A 27836-nucleotide genomic window follows, 5' to 3' on the forward strand; every position below is an offset into this window, starting at 1 on the left:
TTGGCCACCTGGCGAATGCAAATCCAATATTCACGCTCTGTTAGTTCTGCTTTTGGTCTCTACCAACTCCCGAGCAAAATATCTGTCTCTTTAGCTCCTAAACGCATCACTACATTCACCAGCTAGTCGCCAACTGAGTCTGTCTGCTGTTCGGTGCTGAGCAGGTAGTGTACAATGAGTTAATGGAGCTTTTTCTCTGAAAACAGACAGCTGCCTCCCTAAACAGCTGTAGGTTCACCACTACAAGAAACCCATTTCACACTGTCACATTGTTTTCTGTCATTCGATTATATATACGTATAGGTACTGTTGAAGACTCACCATTGTGTGTGAGGAGTGTGGCAATGGCACTGGTAGCAGCTTGAAACACACTGGGAGAGGAGGAGTGGAGCAGCATGGCCACCATCAACTGTCTGTGAACGGGAGTCCTGAGAACAACCACACAACATCAAACAAATGGCATCAGTCTCTCATCAGACATTTTTATACATCTCTTAAACATCTCTCATGAGATTTCAGGCATTTTCGTGATTCTAACAGATCATTTATAATTTCATTGGGGTTTTTTCTGTTTGGCTTTCTCTTTGTTCGCTAACAAAATTTCCATGTTCCATCTCTATACTACGATGGCCCTGAGAGCTCAAAGCACTGCAAATTAAGAAAGCACATGCAAATCTTCAATTTGACAACACGTGCGCAGCATTTAGAAATCATCAATCATCACAGACTTGATGACACACAAAAACATCAATGTGACGCATCACTTTTTAGTGTCCCCTGGAAACAGATTCCGTTGTATTGTCAGATTCTTACAGCACTTTTTCTAATCGCTGTGCATATGTCGTCAAATTAATGATGTTTCTTCATTTGCTTGTGCATGTGTTTTCTTACTTTGCAGTGTGTTGAGCTCTCGGGGCCACCGTAGTCTACACATATTTTAACATTTCACAAACCAGTATATATGCTTACAGAGTTAATAACGCTGCAAAAAAGTGCCAAAGAGTGTTAAACATCTGCAGATGTACCTCTCACCCTGCTCCTCTTCCGAAAGGTTCACTCCGGCTCCGTGCAGTAACAGATTGTGAATGGCCCAGCTTGCAGCTTCCTGAGGCAGCAGAAGTGATTCACACAAGTTAAAAATGATTCTATGGTGTATATTGTCTGTAGCTTGAGGGCCAGGAGAACTTGGGACTGACCTGAACATCTGGCTCGGCAGCGTGGAGATCCAGTGCCGTACAGCAGACCTCCATCCAGCCCAGGCCCATGTCCTCCACCTCCTCCCTGCCCCGGTCCTCCTCCTCCTCTCCTTCCTCCAGACCCTGCTCGGCCACTGCTTTGCTCTGCACGATGGTTGCAGCTGACAGACGGAGACAGCGTGGTGTAATTACTGTAAAACTGTACTGTACGAGATGTGATCGAACCATCAGGGGTCTTCTGTTCTCATCAGCAGTGACTGCATGTCCATTACACAACTAATGAACAGACCATTTCTGGACTATTTTCTACTGAGAGCTCATTGTTACTTGTCAGCTTGTTTCACCAATTAGTAGATCATATCACAGCTAACAAAGACAGACTAGTAGTTTGTTTGGTTTAATTGGGTTAAATCAGGAGACAAGTCAAGTTTTTTGGGTTAGAGACTATGGACTACAGACAAACTGTTTGTTTATTATGAGTTGATGAGCTTCCTAGCTACTACAGTAGCAACAGTGTTTACTGCAGGTCTGATGGTGCAGACTGAAACTCCACAAAAAAAGGATTAAACAGCATCCTGCATGGCCAATCCGCTGTATCCAGACTCACTTGCAGTTTGTAGACCCACGACATCTCCAGACTGCAGAGATGGGACCAAGTCATTGTTTTGCAAGTTAGTCTCAAGTCTTTGCACTCAAGTTCCAAGTCCTAAACTTTGTGTTTTGAGTCCTAAACAAGTCATAATGCGCTCATCACTAAATGTAATGCCATTTACGTCTCCATCTGATTTTTTTGACCCACAGATTTTGCATACTACTGTACAATTAGTTTTTTGTTGACCACCTCATAGTTTTGTACGCAAACAAAAAAATTTCGAGCTGGGGCTCAGCAACATAACATTAGTTCTTCATGGTTCTCTCCTACGACTTGATTGGATGCTGTAAGATTGGTTCAAATAAAGAGGATCTGGGGAATTAAGTGTCAACTTGCTGGGACTGAATAGCGTTAACATTAGTTGATTCAGGAGATAAAGGGAAACTAATTGATTCATGGCACAATTTATAATTAATATACTTTTTTAATCTTTGTGCTTGGGGGGAAGGTGTCAAGTATTTTCAAGTCAAAAGGCTCAAGTCCAACTGAAGTCATGAGTCATTGCAAGTCCAGGTCGAGTTGCAAGTCTTTTTTTTATTTTGTCGAGTCTAAAGTCATCAAATGTGTGCCTCGAGTCTGACTCAGAGTCCACACCTCTGCCAGACAGCTCAAAACCACATGCATAAAAAAGGTATAACTAATGTTATTGTCTACGGCAGGCAAAAAAAATATTCTTTTTAATACCTTCAAAATCCCTTTTTGAACTGAATGACATGCTTTTTCAAGACCTATAAATACCCTGTCTATTGCATAGCCTGGAAAATGTCAGCTATTCATGTCTATATTCAGCACCCTGGAGAACTCAAGCCGGTGGTACGTGGCTGACGACTTGAGGAAATTAATCAGCATAGTCACAACATATAGAGAAAGGACTGTTTTTGTACCCTAATGTCATTTATCTGCTTGCGTATGTAGCACTGCTATGTGTCGATGTTGAAGGCGAAGGCATTGTTCTATTGTCTCCACCACTAATCCATCAGAGTGGATATAAATAAATGAGTTAAACATAGCATGTGTGAGTGTGCGCCCTCACTGAGGTCAGCCAGGCAGGAGAGAGCGGCGGCTTGCAGCGTGGCGTTGTCGGGGAACTTCTGACAGGCTCTCACTGTGACCCTCTGGACACCGTTCAGTACCAGGATGTTGTAGTAGCTCTCTATGAGGAGACACAAAACAAACGCACCCTGGATTACATTGAACTGTATCGACCTCTTCAATCTTAATCTGTCAACTGGCAAACACATTAGATTATCAGGATGAATAAAATGCAAACACTGCTGTATTGATAGTGATGATTCATTGATTTCGCAAACAGTGTTATCACCGACTGTCAACAAGGGAGGAGATACTCCAAAGTTATTCATTGACGGAGCATCTGAGAGTTTTTAAGTGTTCACTACAACACATTTTATATTGGCTCCATGGAAAGTAAACTACAGAAATATGATACCAACATATTTCATCCCCTGACAATAAGTATTTATTTCTAACATTTCATCAGATTTGGTCCCTGGATCTGACCTGATGTAAACCTCCTGAACAGGCAGCAGGCCGTCTCCTGCAGCTCCTCCACCTCGGGGAAGGCGTCCATAGCGGCGATGATCACGCTGTAGCAGCGAGCGCCTCCCGACATCAATATCTCCACGTTACTGCCTGGAAAAGAAAAGCTAATAAACTCAAAAACAACTACACTATCTCCTTCAACCTTCATGTTATAACACGTAAATAAAAATGTGCGTACAATGTGCAATGTGTAAAATAAGAATCATTCTATAGTTGTATAAAAAGAATAGCGTGAAGTGTCTCCCCCCACTGTACCATTGTCAAAGTATAAGGCAAGTTTTTTGTTGTTGTTTTAGGAAACGTTAATTCAGGATGAAGCCGTAATAATTATACCTTTCTTTTTAGAAAAAGTATGGAATTGTTGATGTTTTCTATTACTCTTTACTGTTATTTTATGTTATTCTTTTATTATCTTTTGTTATCTCTCTTCTTTTTTTTAACTGTAAACTGCCAAAATTGGGGATTTTTCTTTTTCTTTATTGAAATATTTTTTTATTTTGTATTTCTTTTGCATTATTTATTATTTGTATTTTTGTTATTAATTATTTTTTTTAAATTTTTTATAATATCACTATTTTATTCATTTATTTATTTACTTATATTTTTCATCCCTATTTATTTATTTAAAATATTATTATTATTAATTTTTTTTTTATTACTCTCTCTCTATCCCTTCATGTATAGAGGTATTTACCTATGTACAATTATCTGTGAAAAGATGAAGGTGAAAAAAAAATGATGTCAGCATATTCACGATGAAAAGAGAGACAGCAAATCTAAGCACGACCCTCACTAATGAAGGGAATCCCCCTCATGACCGCGATAAATCGCACATCTGTGAAAAACACTGATTAAAGTGGAAAAAATTGTTCATGACTAAAACTTTGTCCACTTTTTTTTTCATGTCCAGCTCCACTTTTCATGCAGAAATCATCCAGCTAATTACAATTACAGTGTAGAGCAATACAAGTAATATGTCATCTACTATGTTTGGCCTCAGAGAAAATGTATGATGTGATGTGTGCTCTGTGACTAGACTTTAATACAGACAGAAAACCTACTATATAATATAAAGCATTAAAGACTGTACTCCCACGGCAGTCAAAAAACATATTGATAAGTGATCAAGCTTCTTTCTGCACAAGACAAAGAGCACTGCTCTTTGCTCTTTGCTCACTGCTCTCATCCTTTTCAGTAAATATTTTGGTCTTTAATAACCAAAGGGAAGCCAGCCCTATGAAAAGTGCTTGAAAATGTTATGTGTTTAAGTTAAAAAACAAAAACAAATATAGACTAAAATGCAATTGTTTGATCAATCTCAAATGCTCAAATATTGATCAGCCTTAGAATCCAGAGGTTTATGTTAACAGAATAGAAGAAAGTTTGCTGGAAAATGTAAAAAATGTGCAGTAAACTCTGTCCTAACCTTTCAACTTGTGCCACCTCAAATGAAAAGTAGTTTGCTTTGTGAGACAAAATATATTTTCTTTTTCTTTCTTCTCTCTCTTTTCAGAAAAATGCAATCCTTGTAATACAAATATTCAGGGCTGTCTTGCATTCTGATAATTGCATCTGCTGTTCCAAAATGAAAAAAGAAATGTCATGGAAATGGGGGAAGCCTCCAACCCAATTATCTATTACATGACTACACCGATCAGCCATAACATTAAGACCACTGACAGGTGAAGTGAATAACATTAGTTATCTCGTTACGATGGCACCTGGCAGTGAGGGGGATATATTAGACAGCAAGTGAACATTTTGAACTTTGTGTTGGAAGCAGAAAAAAAGGGCCAGCGTAAGGATGTGAGCGACTTTGACAAGGGCCAAATTGTGATGGCTAGACGACTGCGCCAGAGCATCTACAAAACTGCAGCTCTTGTGGGATGTTCCCGGTCTGCAGTGGTCAGGACCTACTAAAAGTGGTCCAAGGAAGGAAAACCAGTGAACCGGCGACAGGGTCAGACCCAAGTCTCATTGATGCACGTGGGGAGCAAGGGCTGGCCCCTGTTGTCCGATCAAATGGAAGAGCTACTGTAGCTCAAATTGCTGAAAAAGTTAATGCTGATTCCGATAGAAAGGTGTCAGAACACAAGGTGCATCGCAGTTTGTTGCGTATGGGGCTGCGTAGCCGCAGACCGCACAGGGTTCCCACTGCTGTCATAATCACCACTGATCGGTGTATGTATTTGGATAGCAAATACAAAGAGACTCACTTAAGGAGTTGCTGTGTTCTTCACCATGAGGGAATATCCATGAAGATTTGATATTCATCTATTTTCAACACACACCGCTCGCCTGTTCCTACAAACAGCTGCTCTGACACGGCAGCACAACACTGGCGTTTGAAGTATAATCTGATTAACGAGAAGACTTTTTAAAAAGCGTTGCAGTGACATCACGGTCTGGTGATGAGGCTAGAAATAGACGCTGTGAAATTAAGAAAGAAAAAGGTTGATGTCTTGTGTTCTTCTTTCATAATCATTATGTTGATAACATCAACCAATACAGCACACAGAACGACAGAACTACACTGGATCTTTAATTTGGCGATACGCCTCTGGACTACATTGAGAGATCAATCTGAGATTAATGTATGGTAGGATTCAGAAATCTAACATATTAGCCCTTTCTACTGATAACATCATAAAGTTCTTGTGCTGACTGAGGTCTCACCTGGACGGGCCAGTGGGAGCAGCACCTTCATGGCCAGCAGCAGCAGCTCGGGGTTGTCCGGGAACTTCTGCAGAGCCGCCAGAACCACAACGTGATCCTGGTTCTCCACAAACTCCACCAGGTGGTCATCACTTACTGGAGACACGGACACAAGATAGATATTCAGCTACTCTACTGTACTGTATTTGATCATTTTGGTTTTAATTCACGTCTTATTAATTCTTACTGGTTGGTTGCTGATCTTAATTATTACAATTTTTATACCTATTTCATAATGGTTTTAATTCACACATATCAGTTATGTGTTTGTTTTAAATTGGGTTTTACTTCTGTATAATGTTTTATCTTTACACTATCAATATAGTGTTTGCAGCAGCCCATTGTGCTTCCACCTGGTGCTATATAAATAAAGCTTGCTTGTTTGTTTGCTTGCTTACTGTACACAAGCATATAGAAAAATGTTAATCCAAAGCTAAAGTCCTAACTTTTACATACATAAGTACAAACATTAGCTAGTTAGCCTGCTAAATATGTTAACCTTCAATAGTTGTTGTTGTTGACACGCATATTTACATGCTAACTGTACGCATGTTAACCTGCTAATGTAAGCATAAAGAGTGCTGCGGGAATGAGTCCTTAAACCTGGAAATGAGTTACAGTAGCATTGTAGCACTTCCGGTTCCCTCGTCTGGAAGTCAATGGGTTTTTTAGTTAGATGCCTGAAATAAGGTCTGTGGTTAACACAAGCTGAAGAGATTTTAACGTTTTGTTCTACGATATAAAATACGTCAGTAAATATTCCACTTGAGAATTTTGAAGCTTTTATGTTTCTTAAAAAAGGCGGTTGCTAACAAGAGGCTAAATGAGACGTCATCACGCCGACTAGTCCACCGTTACAGCCTCGATTGCATTCACACTTCAAAATAAATAAAAAGTGGTGTTCATTAGTGGAGATTATCTTGCTGAACAAAACGTGGAAGTATCATAAACGTTTGTTTGCCACAGAGCTGATTTTCTGCAATAATCCAAAAGCCAATAGAAAAATCACATTGGCTTTTTGTCAAGGGAACCCAGGGGTTGCCTGGTTGGCCTACAAGAATACGTCATCCTGGATCACTCTATTAGCAGGTTAGTAAAACTAATGTTAGCTGTGCTCTTAGATGGATGACAATATTAGCATTAGGCTGAGGTTGACGAAGCACAGCCTAGAGTAGACAAATGAGAGCTGAGGCAAATCTGATGATGTGGAGCGGAACCTGAAAAAATGTCCTAAAATGGCCAACTTACATAAACTCTTGTATAAACTTTTTTTATTTAGACAACAACGTGGCCTCTTCTCTGGAAACACCCCCAGAGCAAAACTTTGGTGGTAAAAAAAAAATAATCGCAACGCTTCGCTCCACGCAACCAGCATTACAGCCTCACAGGACTCCAGTATACTGTAGCTGTACACGGTTAGTTTAGTATAATATATTTGGATAAAAGTCAGACAAATGTCACTCTGAGCCAGAAACATCTAAAATACACTGCAGTAGGACAGGGTAGATACCTGTCATAGAATATTAAGATAAGTAAAATGCATATCACTCTGTACACTAGTGTATCGGAGGTCAGAGTGTCTGCTCACCTCTCTCCAGGAGGATCTGCAGAGCTGCACAGCCTTGGAGCTGCAGCTCTTCGCTGGTGGGAAACGTCTTCATCGCCTGCACCACCAGGCCAAACACATCTTCCTCCTCCTCCTCCAGCACCAGCAGAAGAATCATGTCTACATAATCATGCATTAAAGAAGCACAAAACATAAGTCTGGTGCCTTCATGTGTAATATTACTTTCAATATCATGTGCAATATTACTTTTCTATTTTAGTTCACTTATTTTACAAAATGTTTCTTACTTTTATTGCTATTCTATTAGGCACTGGTGTTACTTCTTATACATTTTATATTATTACGCTATTGTTTATATGTTTATATTGTTTACTCTATTGTTTTTTATTCTTCCGTTGTTGTAATTTTTAAGCAATCTCTAGCACAAGAATGTCCTTCAGGATTAATAAAGTTATATCTTAACTTAATGGGAACAGGAAATGAAAACCTCCAGGGCCACAAATCAATAATTCATTTTTGAAAATGGATTAACTATGATATTATCTCCAAACTTGAAGTTCCACAATTTGTCATGTGATAAGTAGTTAATATCTCTAATAAATGTTCCTCCGAGTTCCTCCGAGTCAGAGGCAGGAAGTCTTTGGCTTGCTTGATGGTTATCTCAGGCAGTGCAGCCACTGACATTGTACTCTGTCACAGAAAAGTCCAGGCAGCTTGCAGACCATGTGATGCATGTCTATTTAGTTTAACCTCTGCCCTTCTCAGAAGCTTCATATAACACAAAGCAGGATGAAACATACGTCATTGTATATTAGATTAGAAATGAGCATACCCACAGAGATCATTTAAAGAAAGAGATGCAAATGTTGCTCTAAAATGCCTGAATAATTACATGTGGACTGCAGTTCTTTTCATGTTTAATTGTCTAGTTTTTTATATATTTACTTTTTTACTACAGGGCTCTGTGAATCATTTACTTCCAAGTTTCCTTTTGTATAGATCTGATGACATCAGTGCATCATAACGTTTCTGTGGCTTTGCTGTCCTGAAGAATGACCATTCAAATCACAAACTGTGAGCTGGGCTTCAGCTATAAATCACAGAAATGGTTATTAAATGATCTTCTGGTGCTCGTGCTGGCGTCATGTGTAGCAGGAGTGATGCCCTGATGTGTTGTAGCTAGGGCTGTCAAAGTTAACGCGTTAATGCAAATTTGTTTTAACACCACTAATTACTTTAACGCATTAACGCAATCCGATCTTTTGGAGGTTGTAGCAGGCTCAGTTTTAAAGCTGAAGATACTGGCATCATATGAAACTAGAAACCCTAAGGAATCCATTGGTACCAAATTTTGGCGAGGAAAAACCGGCATGGGTATTTTCAAAAGGGGTCCCTTGACCTCTGACCTCAAGATATGTGAATGTAAATGGGTTCTATGGGTACCCACGAGTCTCCCCTTTACAGACATGCCCACTTTATGATAATCACATGCAGTTTGGGGCAAGTCATAGTCAAGTCAGCACACTGACACACTGACAGCTGTTGTTGCCTGTTGGGATGCAGTTTGCCATGTTATGATTTGAGCATATTGTTTTATGCTAAATGCAGTACCTGTGAAGGTTTCTGGACAATATCTGTCATTGTTTTGTGTTGTTAAATTAATTCGTACATTTTGAACAGATAAAAAATGTGGGATTAATTTGCGATCTATCATGGACAATCATGTGATGAATTGTGATTAAATATTTTGATGGATTGACAGCCTAGTTGTAGCATATCATCTCCTGTGTATTCGACATGTACCTGATCTGAGCAGGAGAGCCAGGGCTCTGAGTCCAACCATGGTCACTCTGCAGTCTGTGCTGTACTGAGACAGCACCTTCAGGATCTGCCTGGAAAACACATCAGGACGGGGAGAGAAATGAACCAGGGCTGTAGCCAAGACAAAGACTTGAATCAGCTAAATCACTGCACGGCCTGCATGCAAGGACCTAACTTTTGCAATCTTAAAATACTTTCTATAAGCTCTTATTGTCTGAGCACGCCTGTGGATTTAGAACTTCCTGAATAGTTTGGTGGAATACAAAGTGATTTGGAGAAAATGTTATAAAAGGAACTGAAAGGGTCACTTTGCGTGATACTATAATATGAGCACAGACGGTTACGTGCAATGAACGGGAACTGAAAACTGAAAATGACATTAACAGGATTTCGACCTGTAACACCTAAGAGCCACAATCTATTAACGTAAGGAAAAGCGGATGTAGACAACATGAAGTGGCTTAAATTCATTCACACTTTGTCCAAGAGTAACCAGCTCAGATGAGGAATGGTGCTTTCACATCTGGACACTCATGATACATGTATTGATGAACAAAGAGCTGAACTGGACTATATCAATGTCCACTATATGTATATATGTTTACTCTCACATATAATCTGAGAAACTTTCAAATCCATGAAACTCAACATCACAAAGATGCAACCAACAAAAATGAACATTAACGACATTAAGCTTATGATTAATGTAACTGTAATATGAAATGTTAACTAATTAACTAACTTTTTGTACATCAGTATGTGATTCTTGAAGAGGGAAACAAGACTAAGAGTTTAAAGCCATGCTAACGCGTCTGTAATAGCATGGCTGTAAACTTTGGTGCACTGCTTTGAGCTAAATGCTGACATCAGCATGCTCACATGTCTACAGTGACAATGCTAACATGCTTATGTTTAGCAGGTGTAATGTTTATAATGTTCACCATCTTAATTTAATGTGTTAGCATGCTAACATTTGGTAATCAGCACTTAACACAAAGTACAGCTGATGAGAATGTGAACTAATAGTAGTTCATCACAGCTACAGCACCCAGCAGGTATGTGTTTACTTACTGGTGCACTCCCAGTACCTCCCATTCCTTGGCTGCCTGCAGAGGTCTGGTCAGCTGGTCCAGAGTATCGGGGCATATTTCAATCAGCCTACACAGCAATGACCAACCCACCTGTAGCAGGAAGATTCACACACTTAGGCTGGAGATGAATAAGCAAGACAAACTATCAAAATAAAACTAAAGATTGATGGATGGAAAAAAAAAACTTTGAATTTCTAACTGCACCTTAACTTGCAGATGATTTTGCAATGTGAGACCCAATTTACATGCAAGATGTAAAACCTCAAACTTGTTTGACTCCTCTGTAGCAGAGCCAAAAGCAATAATAAATTGTCCCGATCTCGAGCGTTAGATCATATAACAGATCATTGTTACTCTATGTGAAGCAAACTGCTCAATACAAATATGCTTGAGGCAAAATCTTACATGTATGGGCTTTAAATGATTTACAGTATCTGACATGATGCATCACACAACTGCCTACAGCTCTTGAGGAAAAACCTCAGAATATGTCAAATCACATTTTTGTTTTATCTTTCAAATGAGTCTGTTATGTCTGAGCCCGTACAGGAGTCTCACAATCTTACTTTCAGTTTGCGTTATGCAGCACCTGATATAAGCTGCAGTCACAAGACGCCATAAACCTGCTGGATCAGGTGTAGGCATGTCAGCTGTGGGTGACTTAGCAGCAGGTGATGTTGTTGCACAAATGTACACATCTGTATGTCCAATTTAAGGTGGCAAACATTTCTTTTTCCTTTCAGCGCCCATAATTTGTGTTTAAAGCCACCGCATAAAGTTCATTCTCTCTGTTTACTTAGTTCAAGATGGTTGAATAGCACACTGCTGATGCAATAAGAAAAATAAAGCACACAATGAAAGGTTTCTGAGGTTTCTGCAGTACCTGCTGGACTCCTTTGCTGCCGATGTAGGCTGAGAGCACCACCATGAGGGGGGTATAGACATCTTTGTCTTCAAACAGTTCAGCTGCTGCAACAGATGAGAAGACGTGATGTGACAAGTTAGCTTTGAATGAAGGGGTGCAGTCACACTCAGCTCTATTTCTAAATGCGTATGGCAAGTCTCAGAGAATAGTTCAGTATTCAAGATTTCAATAACATCAAAGTACATTAATATTATCAAAAAAAGTGTACTTGAGTAGAAAAAAATAAATTATGCATTATGATAAATGAAGGTGTACCATCTTAATATTAAAAAACAGATGTTGCCCTGTTGGATTAAACCATCCACACAAAACGTAACTACAGCAATGCACCTGTGCGCCTATATGTCATATCTGTATCTGCAAAATATTAACAAGTATGTTTTTGCTGTTGATACTTTTTTACTTTTACTTAAATATAAGTACTTCTTCCACCACTGCCTACAGTACATTAAGACTAATAGAATATGCTCCACAGGCTGCAACATTAAAATGATGCTTACATGTTAATGCATCAGAAAAATATCCAATAATATATGATAATATGGCATTTTTCTGCATAATGAGTACTTTATTATATTGTAAGTACCTACATTTTGCTAATAACACTTCTGAATACTTGTAATTGAGTATTTTACTGCAGGTATTACTACAGTACAGTAACAAAGTACATTTAGTAAAGTGTATCAAGAGAAAAAAAAAACTTAAAGTATTAAAAGTACTTGTTGGCAATAATGGTCCCTTACAATGTAACATGTAAGCAGGATTTTAATGTTACAGCAGGTGCAGGTGGAACCACTTTATATACTGTTGGATAGTTTAATCTGTAGCATATTGTTATATTTAATAATTTGATCACATGTTTTGTTCATAAAAACTTGATCTGTAAGGTCGGTAGTAATTGTGAAGGACAAAAAAGTACAATATGTTCTTGTAAAATGTGGTGGAGCTGAAGCAAAAAGTTGCAGAAGATGGAAATACCCAAAGTACAAGTACCTAAAAACATTTGACGAAATGTACTTTGTTACTGTACTTTCCACCACAGCTTTGGTGTGACTTTGTTTGGTCTTCAGATAGTTTTACTTGTCAGTTTGGGTTTCTTCTTATGCAAAGATTAGGAGTTGAAGTATAGCATAATTTGAATGCTGCAGCCTGTGGAGCATATTCTATTATCTTCATGTACTGTAGGCAGTGGTGGAAGAAGTACTCATATTTAACTAAAAGTACAAAAATATCAAGCAAAAACTTACTTAAAGTATCAAAGTAAAAGTACTTTGACTTATGAGAAGTGGTGGGACAAGTACAAGTAGTAATACCACATTTTAAAATACTCAATTACAAGTCATGCATTCAGAAGTATTCTTTTATCTTCATGTACTGTAGGCAGAAGTACTCATATTTAACTAAAAGTACAAAAATATCAAGCAAAAACTTACTTAAAGTATCAAAGTAAAAGTACTTTGACTTATGAGAAGTGTTGGGACAAGTTCAAGTAGTAATACCACAGTTATAAATCGTGCATTCAGAAATATCAGCAAAATGTAGCTACTTACAATATAAAAAAGTAGTCATTATGCAGAAAACTGCCCTATTATCATGTTATTATTGGATATTTTTCTAATGCATTAACATGTAAGCATCATTATAATGTTGCAGCCTGTGGAGCATATTCTATTAGTCTTAATGTACTGTAGGCAGTGGTGGAAGAAGTACTCATATTTAAGTAAAAGTGCAAAAGTATTAACAGCAAAAAAAAACCTGAAGTATTAAAATGTCCAGAGGAATAATCGTGGCTGTATTTGATCAGAAGCACATGCAGCAGCAGGAGGAGGAAATGTCTGTGTTTCCTACCATTGTCGGTGTGCGCCAGGAAAAGCAGATCCTGGATGATCTGAATCAGTGTGCATAGTTGTCTGTCTTCTATTGGGATCTTCAGCCTCACCAGGAGTTTCTTCAGCCTCTCTTCCAGCTCCTCTTGGTTAACCATTGTCTTTGAAATGCTGTTTTCCAGCTGACGAGTTGACGAGCATAATCTGCAGGCTGCAACAATCTCTTCAGAACAAACTTCGGCCACACTGCTGCAGCATTACTACATTAAATATATACACATATTACTAAGGTTACATCACTATACTAACATATTAGCTGTGTTACATGATTATAGCTGCAGTTCGGCTCAGTGGCTGTCACGATGTAAAGAAGCTGTCAGTGTGCGTGACGGAGTTTCGCTTTAGATGTTGACATCACCGTCCTCTGCGAACTTTCTTCTTCTAGCACAGGAACGTCTTCCTCTTTGTGGGATTTAAAGTCTTTCTGTTATTCCTGTTGGAGAGGATCCTCTCTCTCTGACAGCCGTGTTCCTCCTTCCTTTGCAGTCACATCATATGACTCAGATAAAAAAACTTCCCGTTTGCTAAAGAGGAAACTGGAAACAGACACCGCGGTGCAGCATGGGGTGTCAGTTACTGATTTACCGATCTTGGCACTGATTCACGCCGTATTCCATTCAGAAAATCCACATTTTAATGTTTGTTTGCGAATCGGCAAAGATTCTTAGCCCGCAGAGCAAATTTTAAAACGTTTTATAACTTATTGGAAGATGTATCAAAATTCGGCATATATTACTTCACATAAAACTGCGATTAATTCAACAAAATCTAAACTTTTTTAGACACCCCGGTGTCTGATGTCAGTTACTGAGTAACGGATCTGGGCACTGATTCACGCCGTATTCCATTAAAAAAATCCCCATTTTAATGTTTCTTTGCGAATAAGCAAAAGTCCTTAGCACGCAGAGCAAATATTAAAACGTTTTACAATTTATTGGAAGATGTATCGAAATTCGGCATATATTACTTACACAAAAAACTTCGATTAATTCAACAAAATCTAAACTTTTTATATCGCCACCATCGTCTGTGTTTTGTATTGCGCATCTAGGAGTGCCACTACGGTAGACTATATACTAAATGCATTCAGTCATTGTTTAGTCTTCAAAAGCGAGTAAGAAACAGCTGATGTGAAAATATGCCCTGACATTTTGCTCATACTATTTATTTATTTTATTTTATTTGATAATAGTAATATTACCATGTGTCCAACTTAGAAACTGAGTCACATTTAAAATTTAAAAAAACTGTGAAAGATAGGTGATGAAAACTGTTTTTATTATTATTATTATTATTATTATTATTGAATGTCTAAATCTTTTATCACATTAAAATTATGTCAAGTCACATTTTATTGATAGCCAGTGGCATTTGTCAATAATGGAAATGGCAAACTTCTATTTTTGGGTATACATAACAAAATAACTCTCATTTCCCTATGATAAAATAACAGAATAAAAAAAGACAAACAGCTCACATGATCTCCTATCAAAAAAAATGGGGAATTATGCCCTTAACTTGCTAAATAAAACCCAAATTCATCAGTCATTGTTTATTCTTCCAAGGTGAATTAAAACAGCTGATATGAAAATGTATTGTGACAGTTTGCTCATACTGTAAAGCCGTTTTTTATTTATTTATTTAATTTGATAATAGTAATATTACCACGTGTCCCACTTAGTAACTGAGTCACATTTAGACTTTAAAACTGTGAAAGACAGGGCATAAAAACTTGTATTATTATTATTATTATTATTGAATGTCTAAATCTTGTATCACATTAAAATTATGTTGATTCACATTTTATCTCCTGTTGCTTTATTTTTCTGGAATGATAACCAGTGGCATTTGTCAAAAATGGAAATAGCAAACTTCTATTTTTGGGTATACATAATAAAATAACTCATTTCCCTAAGATAAAATAACCAAATAAAACACATGATCTCCTAATAAAACATGGGGAATTATGCCCTTAACTTGCTAAATGAAACCCAAATTCATCAGTCATTGTTTAGTCTTCAAAGGTGAATTGAAACAGCTGATATGAAAATATGTTGTGACAGTTTGCTCATACTGTAAAGCCTTAATACCTCTTTCGAGCAATGCAAAGTGCAAACATCCTGCTGTTTCACAAGGTAGTTGCAGCTGTCTGCTATGTGAGGGTCACTGGAGGCTCAGGTAAACTATTCCAAATAGGCTACAATGGGCGTGTTCCTCTTTTCCCTGCAGCAACATCATGTGATCGTCAGCCAAACTTCCTGTTAGTTGAAGAGGACACCAAGGACTCCTGCAGCTTTGCTCGACAATAAGCTTTTCACAGGTAGAGACAATTTTATAGTTATATAGAGAGTCTATTTTGCACAGATAATGTCTGTTTAGTTGAAACAGTTTTTTTGTGTTATGTGAGGTTTTATATTTCATCTGCTGGTGAGTGATAGTTTATGTGCCAGTATAGCTCTAGCCTACCTGTCAGCTGTTCAGTGACAAACAACTCTGAAGCTGCTGTGATTCTGCACATTGTTTAGGGGCATTATTCAATTGAAGTACAATTAAATAAGTGATTAATAAAATAACAATAAAATATAATAACATTATTCAACTGAAGTACAATAAAATAAGTGATTAATAAAATAACAATAAAAGTATTCAACTTAAATACAATAAAATAAGTAATTAATACAATAACAATAACATGTAATAACATTATTCAACTTAAGTACAATAAAATAAGTAATTAATGAAATAACAATAAAATTGAATAAAATGTTGCAACTTAAATGTCATAAATGATGATTAATAGAATACAAATAAAATACAACATATTTTTTTACATTACAAGTCGTGAGAACTTTTTTTTGCTGAGGTGCAGTCATTGGGTCATGTGACGTGAGCATGTGATGCAACCACGTGACTTAACCACGTGACGTGTCCACGTAAACATTAAACATGGCCGCTCACAAGGCACATAGCAGTAGCACTGTCAGTGCTAAACTATCGTTGTTTTAAGGCACTTTGAAGCCACTAAAGTGCACCATTTAGACATATGTCTTACATGATGTTACACTGAAGACTGCTGTTTTTTGGGAACCCAGTTTTTCCTCAACTCTGCTATGTTTTGAGTGAGGTTTTATATACTATTACTTATTTACATTTAGTCTTAACTCCTGGTTTCCTCTCTATGTCCAGCAGCCACGATGAATACAGTCTGAAGCAGATGAGCAGCTCTATGGGCAGCAGGAGACAGGAAGCAGTTGATGATGGAGAGCAGAGTCTCATTGGACCTCCATCTGCCAGTGGTGGGGATCTCCTGGACCATAATGCCTCCACAGATCTCCTGGGTCAAGATGCCTCCACACCGTGGTTCGTCTATATGCTGGCCTTCTTCTCTGCCCTGGGAGGATTCCTCTTCGGGTATGACACCGGGGTGGTGTCCGGGGCCATGCTGCTCCTGAAGAAGGAGATGAACCTAAGCTCTCTGTGGCAGGAGCTGCTGGTTTCCAGTACTGTTGGGGCTGCGGCGCTCTCTGCCCTAAGTGGAGGCTTCTTGAACGGGTGGCTGGGGCGAAGGGTCTGCATCCTTCTGGCCAGTTTCATCTTCAGCGTCGGTGGCATCATCTTGAGTTTGGCCCCGGGCAAGGTGGTTCTTCTTGTGGGCAGGATCACAATTGGTTTGGGCATAGGTGAGTGGGTGTTTGGAAATTATTTAAAAAAAAAAAATAATTTAATTTTGATACACATACTGTAGTTTTTATCTATCCAGGTAAAGGTGATTATGCCCTTTATCAGTAACACATTGTTTCACATTGATACAGCTCCATATAGCCACAGATTGTGGTGGAAGAAGTATTCCAACCTTTAAAGGTCCCATATTGTATAAAGTGAGATTTTCAGGTCTTTTATATTGTAAAACATTTTTAAGTGCTTTATAAATAGTGTTAAACTATCGAAACGCTCAATATACGGAGAAATACACACAGCCCGTAATCAGAAATTGTGCGTTTGAAACAAGTCGTTAGGATTTCTGTCCATTTGTGATGTCACAAATGTACAATATTTAGATCATTACACGGTTTTAAACAAACATTCTAAATGTGTCCCAGTTTATTTCCTGTTGCAGTGTATGTAAATAACATCAGCTGACAGGAAGTAAACATGGAACCAAGCTGTTGCCTAGCAACGCAATTTTGTTGCAATTCTGTTGAAATGCACTAAAACGGAGCGTTTCAGACAGAGGGTAAATACAAGCATATTCAGGCAGACAGTATGAGGAAAATAAAGTTTTTTTTGTAATTTCAAGTGTTCTGAGAGAAAACTAGACTTTGCCCCTCCTCATGGCTCTGTTTCAAATGAAATCCTTTGTTTTCCCATCAGGCATTGCCTCTATGACAGTTCCTGTATACATCGCTGAAGTTTCCCCCCCTCACCAGAGAGGTCAGCTGGTCACTATCAACTCCCTCTTCATCACTGGTGGCCAGTTCATTGCCAGTGTGATCGATGGAGCTTTCAGCTACATGAGCCACGACGGCTGGAGGTTTGCATTTGTGCTACCACTACACTCTGCTAGTAACTTTCCATGACAGCCGTTTATTTTAATTTTTCTTTCTTTGTGAAGGGCATGACTTATTCATCTGTATTGCCAGTGTTACGTCCACAAAGTGGAACAATAACTAAACAACCAAATTAAAACAGTCAACGTGAAGTTTCAAACTGTAAGTTTATTTCAGTACAACGGAAGGTTCACAAATGTGGGGGAGGTAGGGACAATATAGTTTTGCCAAATAATCAAAATTAAGAAACCAAAACTAGGCCTAACTAAATCTGTCTTCTTTAACACAACAAACAAAAAGGCTGACTAACTTCTCTACTAACAGCAGTTTTACAAAACATACATGGGATGGCAACAACCACTAAACCTAGTGTTTCTAGACATGAAACAACCTACGTGCAAGTGTACAGGGTACCCCAGACTTACCTATGCCCTCTACCTCCTTACCACAAACCTTATCTGTCCTTTCCCACTGGAAACAAGAGACTTCAACATACAAATACCTCATTACAAATGAGTTAGAGAGAGAGCGAGAGAGCCCAGAGTGTGCCTCTTTTATGGGCAGCCCACGACAGCGATTGGCTGGATGGAATTAGTGTGAGCTAATTGCAGCTGGCAAACTCTGCACAGGTGGACTCCAATCACCTCCATTAACTCTTTATCCTGGAAGCACCTGCAAGACAAGGAGGAGGGGCAGAACAACACAGGAGAAAACTCTGCAGGCCTGTCTGGCCTTGCAGGCACGTAACAGCCAGTATTAGCTTCTCCCAGATATATTGCTATTGGCAAATTGTGACAAGAAACTGCAGTTTTGTTTGAGGTAATCTAGTATCTATCAAACTTTATTTTATAGCACCTTTCATACAGATTGGTGCAGTTCAAAGTGTGTCACATATGACTGAAATGCTGAAAATAAGACAGAACAAGTGTGGACCGTGAAAACAAAAGAAAATACAAAAACAATTCAGCAATTTGAGACCAATACACACAAGGCGATAAAATAATAGAATACAATAAAAAGCTATAATAACAGTAATAGTAGTAAAACAGTGTGAAATAAAAACTAGATTAATAAAATAATAATAAAATAGAATAAAATTATCCAAATTAAACACAATACTATAAGTGATTAATAAAATAAAAATAAATATAATACAATTATTCAACTTAAATATAATAAAATAAGTGATTAATAATATAACAAAAAAATATAATAACATTATTCAGCTGAAGTACAATAAAATAAGTGATTAGCAAAATAATAAAATAGAATAAAATGTTACAACTTATATGCAATAAAATAAGTGATTAATAAAATAATGATAAAATAAAATAAAAGTATTCAACTTGAATACAATAAAATAAGTAATTAATACAATAACAATAAAATATAATAAAATGTTACAACTTAAATGCACAATAAAATAGAATAACATTTGTAACATAAATAATAATAACATAAATGCCATAAAATAAATGATTAATAGAATACAAATAAAATACAATAAAATTCTACAATTTAAATACAATAAAGTAAGTGAATAAAATAATATAAAAATGTCTATAAACCATTCTTATTCAAAGGCTTGGCTGAGGTTTTTGTCAGGCTGTCAGGGTTGCAGTTACATAGTTTTGTCCACCAGAGAGCACTGACAAGTTTATTTTTCAACCGTGAGATATATTGGTCACAACTCTTTAAATTTTAAGTTTTGGCTGATATATTGTTATCAAACTTTTCAAACTCTCAAATAACGATATCGGTGTTCACCTTAAAAAAATCCAGAATCTGGTCGGCTCTAATTTTGTGCACTTTGATGTTTGTTTGCTCACAACACCGTATGGCTTTAGTGCAGCTAAAGTATCCAAGGTCCACCTCTAAGAGTCTTCAGACCCCAACATGAGCATCATCGGTGGCAGATGTCTCTTTCAGCATTTCTTCACCCCTTCACCCCTCCTTGTTGTCTCCATACTGTAGGTACATGCTGGGTTTGTCCGTTGTCCCAGCGGTGCTGCAGTTCGTCGGCTTCCTCTTCCTACCGGAGAGCCCCCGTTGGCTTCTCCAAAAGGGCAGGAGCCAAGAGGCCCGCCAAACTCTCAGCCGGATCAGAGGAGGCCAGAGCGTTGACGAGGAGTACGACACCATCACAAGCAGCATCGAGGAAGAGGAGAAAAAGGGGGGTGGAGGTGAAAGATTTCTGTGAAAACAGAGATAAAGCTTATAAGCTAAACGTTAAAAATAAATAAAAGGTACATGAGTTGATTTTTTTGTCTGTTTATTGTTTAGGAGGTCTTGTTATTTTGCGGATCCTTCGCCACGGTCCGACTCGAAGGGCTCTCATCGTTGGCTGCGGCCTCCAGATGTTTCAGCAGCTGTCTGGGATAAACACCGTCATGTAGGTTATCTATTCATCTTGTTATTGCTCCCACATAATTATCTCCCGCCAGTGTAAAAGCTCAAATGAACTGAAAAAATAGCTTTTGCTGAGATTTGGTTGGAGGTTGAAATGTAAATAGATTTGGCTTGTCATTGAAACTCTTCGCTCATATCTACATAGGTACTACAGTGCAACCATTCTACAGATGGCCGGGGTGCGGGATGTTAAACAGGCAATCTGGTTGTCTGCTGCAACTTCTGCTACCAACTTTGTGTTCACCTTGGTTGGAGTCTGGCTGGTGGACAGAGTGGGCCGCAGGAAGCTGACCCTGGGAAGTCTTGTAGGTTGGTAATCTGGATATTTCTACAGTTATTACTTGATTGATTTACTTTTTTTTTAAAAGATTTTTTAAAACCCATTGATAGTTCATTAAAACACAATTAGTATATAAAACATAACAGAGACAGTAATGTTTCTACTATGGTATTTAGTTATTGATCTTATTCAGAGGGACATACAATGGACAGGGCAGGTCTGTAGGATACAATGTCTTTCTCTAGATTTTAGTTGTAGTCTTTGCAGGATTTATTTATTCATCATTTATTTATGGTGTTCATTTTCTGTAATACAGGTACCGGTCTGAGTCTGACTTTGTTGGCAGTCGGGTTCTTGCTGTCTGCCCAGTCTTCTCCACCCATCAGCCTCCACCCGGTCGACTCTCAAAACTCAACCTGCAGACTATACGGGTAAGAGAACGCACCATCATTTTAATCATTATCACCAACCACTCATTTTCATTTTGAGATATTGGTTCATCGTTTTTCTTAATCATCCTGATATATATATATATATATATATATATATATATATATAGAGGCAATCTGACTTAATCTCAAGATATTAGCAGTCCAATATCCTTTTTGAACGTTTTAACACTTTGTCTAAAGAGTTCCAGTAATGACTTAACGGCAGAATGAGTAGGATTTTCCTAAAAGACTACAAAAATAATCCCTCTCAATCATCACTTATGACTCACTAGAAGTGTGTGGCGGTGTCTGTATCTGCATAGATGCTTTCCCTCTGCCTGTGTTTTCTTATTTTGATGTGTTCGAGACATTTCTGAGCGTCAACCTCTATAAAAACGTAGCGATCATGGTGCCAGATCATAAGCACGCATCCAAGAGGAAACTTTGAATGTTGCATTTACAAACCGTAACTGACAAATCCTACTCAACTTTTAAACATTCATAATGCTACTTTGTTTTTGTACAACAGGCTTCAAATTGTGATGTTACAATTTATGATATATCAGCAGCAGTAAAAAGCTGCTCCTTAGTGAACGTTTCTGAATCACAAACTCTCCAGTGGGAGTGTCAAAGAGTATATTTTCATCTCTACACAGGTCCTGTTTGTATTACACAAATATTTAAATATCAAAAGGACTTTTGGAGCGTCCCATATGATCGAAACACATAAACGGCACTTAAATATGTGTGTCTGTCTGTTATGTGAGAGGTTTTACATTCAGCTCTGTCCTCTGTCCAGGTTCTGTGAACTCTGCATGTTGGATCCGAATTGTGGATTTTGTTATCGTGAAAACGGCACCAGAGTGTACAACTCCTCCTGCGTTCCTGTCAATCAAGCGTCGGAGGATTACGCCGCCTGGGGAAGGTCAGACGCAGGTTTATCTATAACTATATTATCTATCCTATCTTAAGTTAGGATAGGAACATTGATTTAGGAACTGATCATCTGTAATGGCTTATTACCTAAATCCGGTCATAACCCTAATTACCATGGTTACCAAACAGTTAAGATAGGATCTGCAAGTTCAGAAGTTTCTGTAATACAGCCCCCGATTTCTTTTGCTTTTCAATATTGAATTGAAATAAGTCTGTTAGCAAAACCTGTAGAGAAATGAGTTTCAATTTCCTGCAATGTTTCTTTCATCCAGTTGTTCCAACCAGACGGAGGCGACTGACAGCCCAATCTGGGCCTACAACTACTGTCCTACATCCTACTCCTGGGTCGTCCTGCTGGGCCTCATCCTCTACCTCGCATTCTTTGCTCCAGGTCTGAAACAACTTTGGTTTTCAAACATATAACTCATCCGTTTCTAAAAGATGTAGGTGTTTTAAAAATATTGACAAAGAGGCCGGAAGTTGGACTATTTTTCTGAAGCCCGTGTTTTGTAATGGAGCCAGCAAGATCTTTAGGGGGGAGGAATCATCTTCACTTAGCCCCGTCAGGGATATATCCAAGATAGAGGGATGTGAACGTCAAACTGATACTAAAGAGTTTTTTGAGATGATTGTTGCTACGTCCCTCCAGAGGGCCTGAAAAGAGGGACAAGAGCAGAAAATATGAGCATGATCCACCATGATTTCTCCACATTCCCTCCAGCAGCATAACTGAGTGCCGCTTTGTTTGGACTTCTGTGTGGGAGTGATAAAAACAGAAATCTCTCCAGGTCCAAATCTATCTGTTTGACATGAATCATCTGTGATTTGTTCTGAGCTAGTGTCCAGATTTTAAAAAAGATGATGGTGGCTTGAAATAAATCATATATATGCAACGACTCTAGAAAACCACAAACATATCTCACACCTTTCATTTATTTAATTTAATTTAATTGTTTATTTATGCAGGGACAGTGCACAATTTATATCTGATTGCATCAGAGTTAGCTAAAAGCTAATTTGCATCTGTTGTCCCTGGGCAGGTAGACAAAAAACACTGCATAAATCATCATCATCTGATACAGGAAACAGTTGCCAGATATAGGGGGATGCTTGTTTATAAAATCTTCCTGCTAACAAATGCCTAAACCAGCAACTATTATGTGTATGATCACAAAGAATAACAAAAAGGTAATGTATTGCCTCTGTATGTTAGGTATGGGCACCATGCCTTGGACAGTGAACTCGGAGATCTACCCACTGTGGGCCCGCAGCACCGGCAACGCCTGCTCAGCCGGGGTCAACTGGATCTTCAACGTCCTGGTGTCTCTGACCTTCCTTCATGTTGCCCAGTTTCTGACCTATTACGGTAAGATGACGGTAAATACACTGTCACACCATGCACTGCTTTTACATGTGAGGGGAGACACATGCTTTTTGCCTCAATATTGTTCTCATGTCAATCTAGACTTTTTTCAGAGATCGAAATTTAAGAATATGTTGTCAGTGAGAGCATTTCCTGCAACTTCAGAGAGAGTCTTTTGCTAAATCCTGATTCCCCAAAATGTTGTTTTTGTTGCTCCTCCAATAACCAGGCATGGTCCCTATAAACACCATCTTGTTTATAGCAACAGGACAGTGGCGAGGGAGATGAGATGAACAACAGATTTAAGTCCTGGTTTGCTATCGATAGAGCAGTGTGAGATTAAATCAAACTATATACTGTACATACAGCATAGAAAACAAAATAGTTTTGAGTGAATTCTACAGGCTGAAGCAGCAACAAATGTTCCATTAACTAATATTCATTCTGTCAAAGTGTCCTTAAGGAAGACACAAATCCTCACTAGTTCACATATTGATTAACCAAAAGAAAGCATGGACCGCTCAGAAACAAGCTCATTTAGAAAGTGGCTCCCCAGATTTGATAATAAACAATATAACATGATAATAAACAACCACAAATGTCCTCATATTGAGCAATCGTTGAGTGACTTTGCCAGAGTTGATATCACAAGCTTGGGGGAATTCTGCTATTTTCATTTCCATGAGATACCATGTTGTGACATGATATAAACTAAAATGCAAAAGCTCAGTTTGCATTTTCATTTTCAAGTTTAGGTAACACATTGTCTGCCATTTTTGAAAATGAAAATGTGAAGACATTTCACCTTAAAGGGATAGTTTGGGTGTTTTTTAAAGTGGGGTTGTATGAGGTATCTATGTCAGTGTATTACCTACAGTAGATGACGGTCGGCACGCTCCAAGTGTGGAGAAGCAGACACGAGTACCGACACCAGAGCAAAGCAATACAGTGCTGTGGACGGGGATGGAAGAAAAACGTATTTTAGCCCCTCAAAAGATCCATATCCGTTTACGCTATATTTAGAATACTTTCACAGCTTTTATCTTGCCGTCAGACAGCTCTTTCCTTCTCCTTTCCGACAGGTAACTGAGCTGAAAGTGAAACTTATCTATGCTCTCTCCAAAGCCAGCAGGCTCAGATGAAAAAGCCTAGATACGTTTCACTTTCAGTTCAGTTAGCCGTCGGAAAATATTCTAAATATAGCGTAAACTTGAACGGATATCAATTATTTTAAAGTGAGCCGTTTTTTTAGGTGGCTAAAATACGTTTTTCTGCCGTCCCCGTCCACATTAAAACATTATTGTTTGCTGCAGCTTTCCAGTAAATTAGATGCACTTATCTTTAATCTGTAACTATTTATTTGCTTATTTTTGCTTTTTGTTTTTGTTTTCATTGTCTTTTAAATGAGATTTTAATGTTATTTTAATGTTTTATATTTAATATATTTAATATATTTAATATATTTCTATGCCCCTGTAAATCACTTTGAATTGCCTTTCGTCTGAATGGTGTTCTATAAATAAAACAATCTTGCCTTGCCTTCAAACATAATACAAATGTATATACAGCAATTGAGATTTATCCATAGATTTTTCATTTTTATTTTCATGTTGTCACACATTATGCATATGCAATTGGCAGTCATAGCTCAGAACCTAACAGTGAAAGTGTACTTGTGAATCTGTCTTCCAGGGGCATTCTTCATGTACACGGGTTTGGTGGTGTTGGGTCTGCTCTTCGTCCAGGGCTGCCTCCCAGAGACCCAGGGCCTGCAGCTGGAGGACGTCGACAACCTGTTCACCGGTCCGCTCTGCTCCTGTGGAGCCTCCTCGCCCAATGGCCACGTCCACTACATCCGGGTAAAAGGCAGCAACTACCTCCACTCTGACAACGACGCCTCAGATGTAGAGTAGTCTGGGAAGATTTTCTCTTTCTGCTCTGTCCTTTGGTTTGTTGATGAAAGGAGGAAACCTGAGCAAAAAGAGGCTTGAGCTCTCCGGTGATTGGCTAAAACTGTCCCTTTCCCCTCACTCATCATCTCTGTTTTTTTCCGTTTGTCTCACCTGGGAGTTGGTCTGCTTTTTCTATTGGTGCATTTCTCCTTGTTTCCCATCATTCCTTCTGTCATCATAAACGGGAACATTGGAACGAGACTTTCCAGGATTATTGTGATCAGGGGTTAATTGGAACAGTGCTGCTGGGATAAGCAATATCCCAGGAAAGTTAAGGTATGTCATAACAAATCATGTGAAACTGAAGCAGATTATGGTACTCTTATGGAAAGTCCCGGTCTAACAAACTGATCATCTGTATTTTAAGGGCATTGAAGATGACCTTTGGGGAATGGCTTTTGTTTTTCCCAGCTAGTGGCATTTTAGAAACAAGTCTTTGTTTGAGTTTTCAGTGAGTTCAGAAATCAAGTGACCTGTACTACGAAGCAGGATTTGGGGTCAGCGAGGTAACTACAGGTTTAACTCTGGGTTTTCAGCCCTACGACTGTGGTTCACCTCTTACCGGGGTGGATCGCCATTGGTAACCAAATGCAGAGAGGACAGCTGGCAAATGAAAATAAGCCTCATTATCCCTTTGAATTATATATATTTTTTATTTGCGCCCAAGTCTGTTTCAGTCTGTTACACCGGGGTCGGGGGCGCAGGTCAAAGAAGGTTAACACTGTCGTACACACCACATTTTCCTCCAAGGGATTAATGAAGTAACTTATTTTATTCTATTATGTTCAATAAGCATCATATTGATTTAACGGAATACATGAAATAATTATAGTCCGATCTACTCATGCTCTAGATGGGGCAGTGATATTATAAGTCTGTTCATTTACGCATTCACACAGTTGGCAATTTGTTTCTTCTGCCAGCTGTCCTTCCTGCATCTGACAGCAGCAACTGTGTTATGTGGATTATGTGTTTAACTTCTTCGTATTTGTCTAATATTATGGTTTGCTCAAACACCGCCCCTTTTATGTGACTGGGGTTATTTACCGAGTTGATAACCACCGTCGTAGGGCCGTTTAGCGGGATCGTGGTTGTTAGTTAAACCAGATAACGAGAAGACACCCTGGGTGTGTTGAGCTCGCTTCATAGTACAGGACTCTGGTTGCTGACTCATTATTTCATCAGCCTTTCTGTAGCATCAAGTCCATTTTATTTCCAGATAGTGTAAAGAGCTCTTTTTCATGATTTCCAGTCTGAGCATCCATCTGTACCTTCTATCTTTCAAAACACATTCCTGTTAAAATCACTGACATGGGTTTAATCTTTTGATCTGTGCTGGTGTATAACAAAACAGTTGATTGTGGGTTGCTGCTATTGTTTGCACAGTGGGAGAGTTTGCACTTTAAAAAAACAAAAATGTGACTTTTTTATTTTTAGATTTTTATATGTCAGATTGCTAGAACGAGTTGCTCAAATCTTAAAAATGTTCTAGCAAGGTTTGGAAATCAGCCCAGCAGCGAACTACGGAGCGGTGGGGTCAGACAGTGCCATAGCCTATATAACTGTAAGTACTGCATCAACGGGACAATAATAACTTTCCTGCTATGCTACAACAGTGTTAATTTGCCTTTTTTTAATATTACATTTTTTTGTTTTCGCAGCTCAAATAATGGTGACCAAGTAGCCCTGAACAACTTTGTATTTCCTGTTGTAATGTTTGTTAATGCATTAGGACAGAAGCTGTTGCCCTAGCAACAGAATGGCAATGAAAAGGTCTAATACAGAGCACCTTCTTTCCCATTTGGGTTAAAAACACGCACAATGAGTTGAACGTGGTACTTTTGTGTGATTCTTTGTGGAGAAACTCAGTTTTACAGATCTGTCGACAAAATTGTATCAGTGTCAGTCGACTAAGAATTTCTTTGGTCGAGGACAGCCCTATTGATTACCTTATTTAAGATTGCTTGTTTTTCACTAAAAAAAGATGCGTCCTATCTGTGATGCAATAAAATATTGGTATTGGTAATATATTGGTAATATAAAAAATATTTGTTTCTTAACAAAATGCAAGGTAAAGTGATTCCAATATGTTTTGGTGCAATTTTAAGAGTTTTAAGCATATTTTGATCATGATCAGGATAATATTGTGAATTATTTTGGCCAAGATAATCGTGACAAGAAATGTTCCTAGTTCACAACATCCTGTTTGTACAACAGTTTTTATATAAGCCAATTTGCGTTTTAAGATCTAAAAACTGTACACGATTTCCTGTCAAGATTTCCTCTGCTATCAAAGTCTTCTGATGCAGTTTTTTTTTATTACAGTGCAAGCTGTGCAGCTGATGTGTTCCTTATGGTACTGTGTCATTTACATTTTGTATATGAAATGCTCATTTTGAATGTGCAGTTACCATCCATGTCTATTTGATCATGTTCTGATCATCAATGAGATCTTTGAGAAATAAACATACACACATTGAAGCAATTGTACCTGACAGTATTTAT

The 27836-nt window shown here is 38.3% G+C and overlaps 2 protein-coding genes across 10 annotated transcripts in view; one reads left to right on the forward strand and one right to left on the reverse strand.

Annotated features, from left to right (window-relative positions):
- The window catches only part of lrrk2 (leucine-rich repeat kinase 2), a 42778-nt gene extending 28346 nt beyond the window's left edge, over nucleotides 1–14432 (reverse strand). Inside the window, exons 1-12 of one of the 4 annotated variants that reach the window (XM_074633710.1) lie at nucleotides 14385–14415; nucleotides 13376–13613; nucleotides 11486–11571; nucleotides 10583–10692; nucleotides 9494–9582; nucleotides 7712–7849; nucleotides 6085–6219; nucleotides 3367–3498; nucleotides 2882–3001; nucleotides 1197–1357; nucleotides 1026–1105; nucleotides 322–428 (exon numbers count right to left, since the gene is read on the reverse strand). In XM_074633710.1, coding sequence (XP_074489811.1) covers nucleotides 322–428; nucleotides 1026–1105; nucleotides 1197–1357; nucleotides 2882–3001; nucleotides 3367–3498; nucleotides 6085–6219; nucleotides 7712–7849; nucleotides 9494–9582; nucleotides 10583–10692; nucleotides 11486–11571; nucleotides 13376–13511 — 1294 coding nt within the window. In that variant the 5' untranslated portion in view covers nucleotides 13512–13613; nucleotides 14385–14415. Of the gene's footprint in view, nucleotides 1–321; nucleotides 429–1025; nucleotides 1106–1196; nucleotides 1358–2881; nucleotides 3002–3366; nucleotides 3499–6084; nucleotides 6220–7711; nucleotides 7850–9493; nucleotides 9583–10582; nucleotides 10693–11485; nucleotides 11572–13375 lie in introns of all 4 variants that reach the window. The other 3 variants (XM_074633712.1, XM_074633711.1, XM_074633709.1) reach the window with 3 other exon arrangements.
- Nucleotides 14433–15632: 1200 nt separating this feature from the next.
- LOC141766680 (proton myo-inositol cotransporter-like) lies at nucleotides 15633–27812 on the forward strand. 6 transcript variants are annotated; one of them, XM_074633716.1, is made up of 12 exons: nucleotides 15633–15733; nucleotides 16600–17093; nucleotides 17785–17944; nucleotides 19935–20143; nucleotides 20244–20352; nucleotides 20515–20678; nucleotides 20966–21080; nucleotides 21880–22005; nucleotides 22289–22407; nucleotides 23230–23382; nucleotides 25072–25238; nucleotides 26824–27812. In XM_074633716.1, the coding sequence occupies exons 2-12, from the start codon at nucleotides 16628–16630 to the stop codon at nucleotides 26920–26922; spliced, it is 1887 nt and encodes a 628-aa protein (XP_074489817.1). In that variant the 5' UTR covers nucleotides 15633–15733; nucleotides 16600–16627; the 3' UTR covers nucleotides 26923–27812. The 6 variants fall into 6 exon arrangements, with proteins under 6 accessions (XP_074489817.1, XP_074489816.1, XP_074489814.1 ...); XM_074633715.1 differs by lacking the exon at nucleotides 15633–15733 and having other exon boundaries at nucleotides 16346–17093; nucleotides 26824–26895; nucleotides 26993–27812; XM_074633713.1 differs by lacking the exon at nucleotides 15633–15733 and having other exon boundaries at nucleotides 16346–17093.
- Nucleotides 27813–27836: the final 24 nt, after the last annotated feature.

The sequence above is a fragment of the Sebastes fasciatus genome, chromosome 4 (genome assembly GCF_043250625.1).
Source record: "Sebastes fasciatus isolate fSebFas1 chromosome 4, fSebFas1.pri, whole genome shotgun sequence".
Classification (NCBI taxonomy): Eukaryota; Metazoa; Chordata; class Actinopteri; order Perciformes; family Sebastidae; genus Sebastes; species Sebastes fasciatus.

Excerpts from the sequence above, each read along its gene's own strand:
- LOC141766680 (XM_074633713.1), top strand. The coding sequence starts at position 16,592 with ATGTCCAGCAGCCACGATGAATACAGTCTGAAGCAGATGAGCAGCTCT. Across the intron at positions 20,144-20,243 it reads GGAGAAAAAGGGGGGTGGAG|GAGGTCTTGTTATTTTGCGG; the intron begins GTGAAAGATTTC and ends TTTATTGTTTAG. Across the intron at positions 25,239-26,823 it reads GCCACGTCCACTACATCCGG|CAAGGTTTGGAAATCAGCCC; the intron begins GTAAAAGGCAGC and ends AAAATGTTCTAG.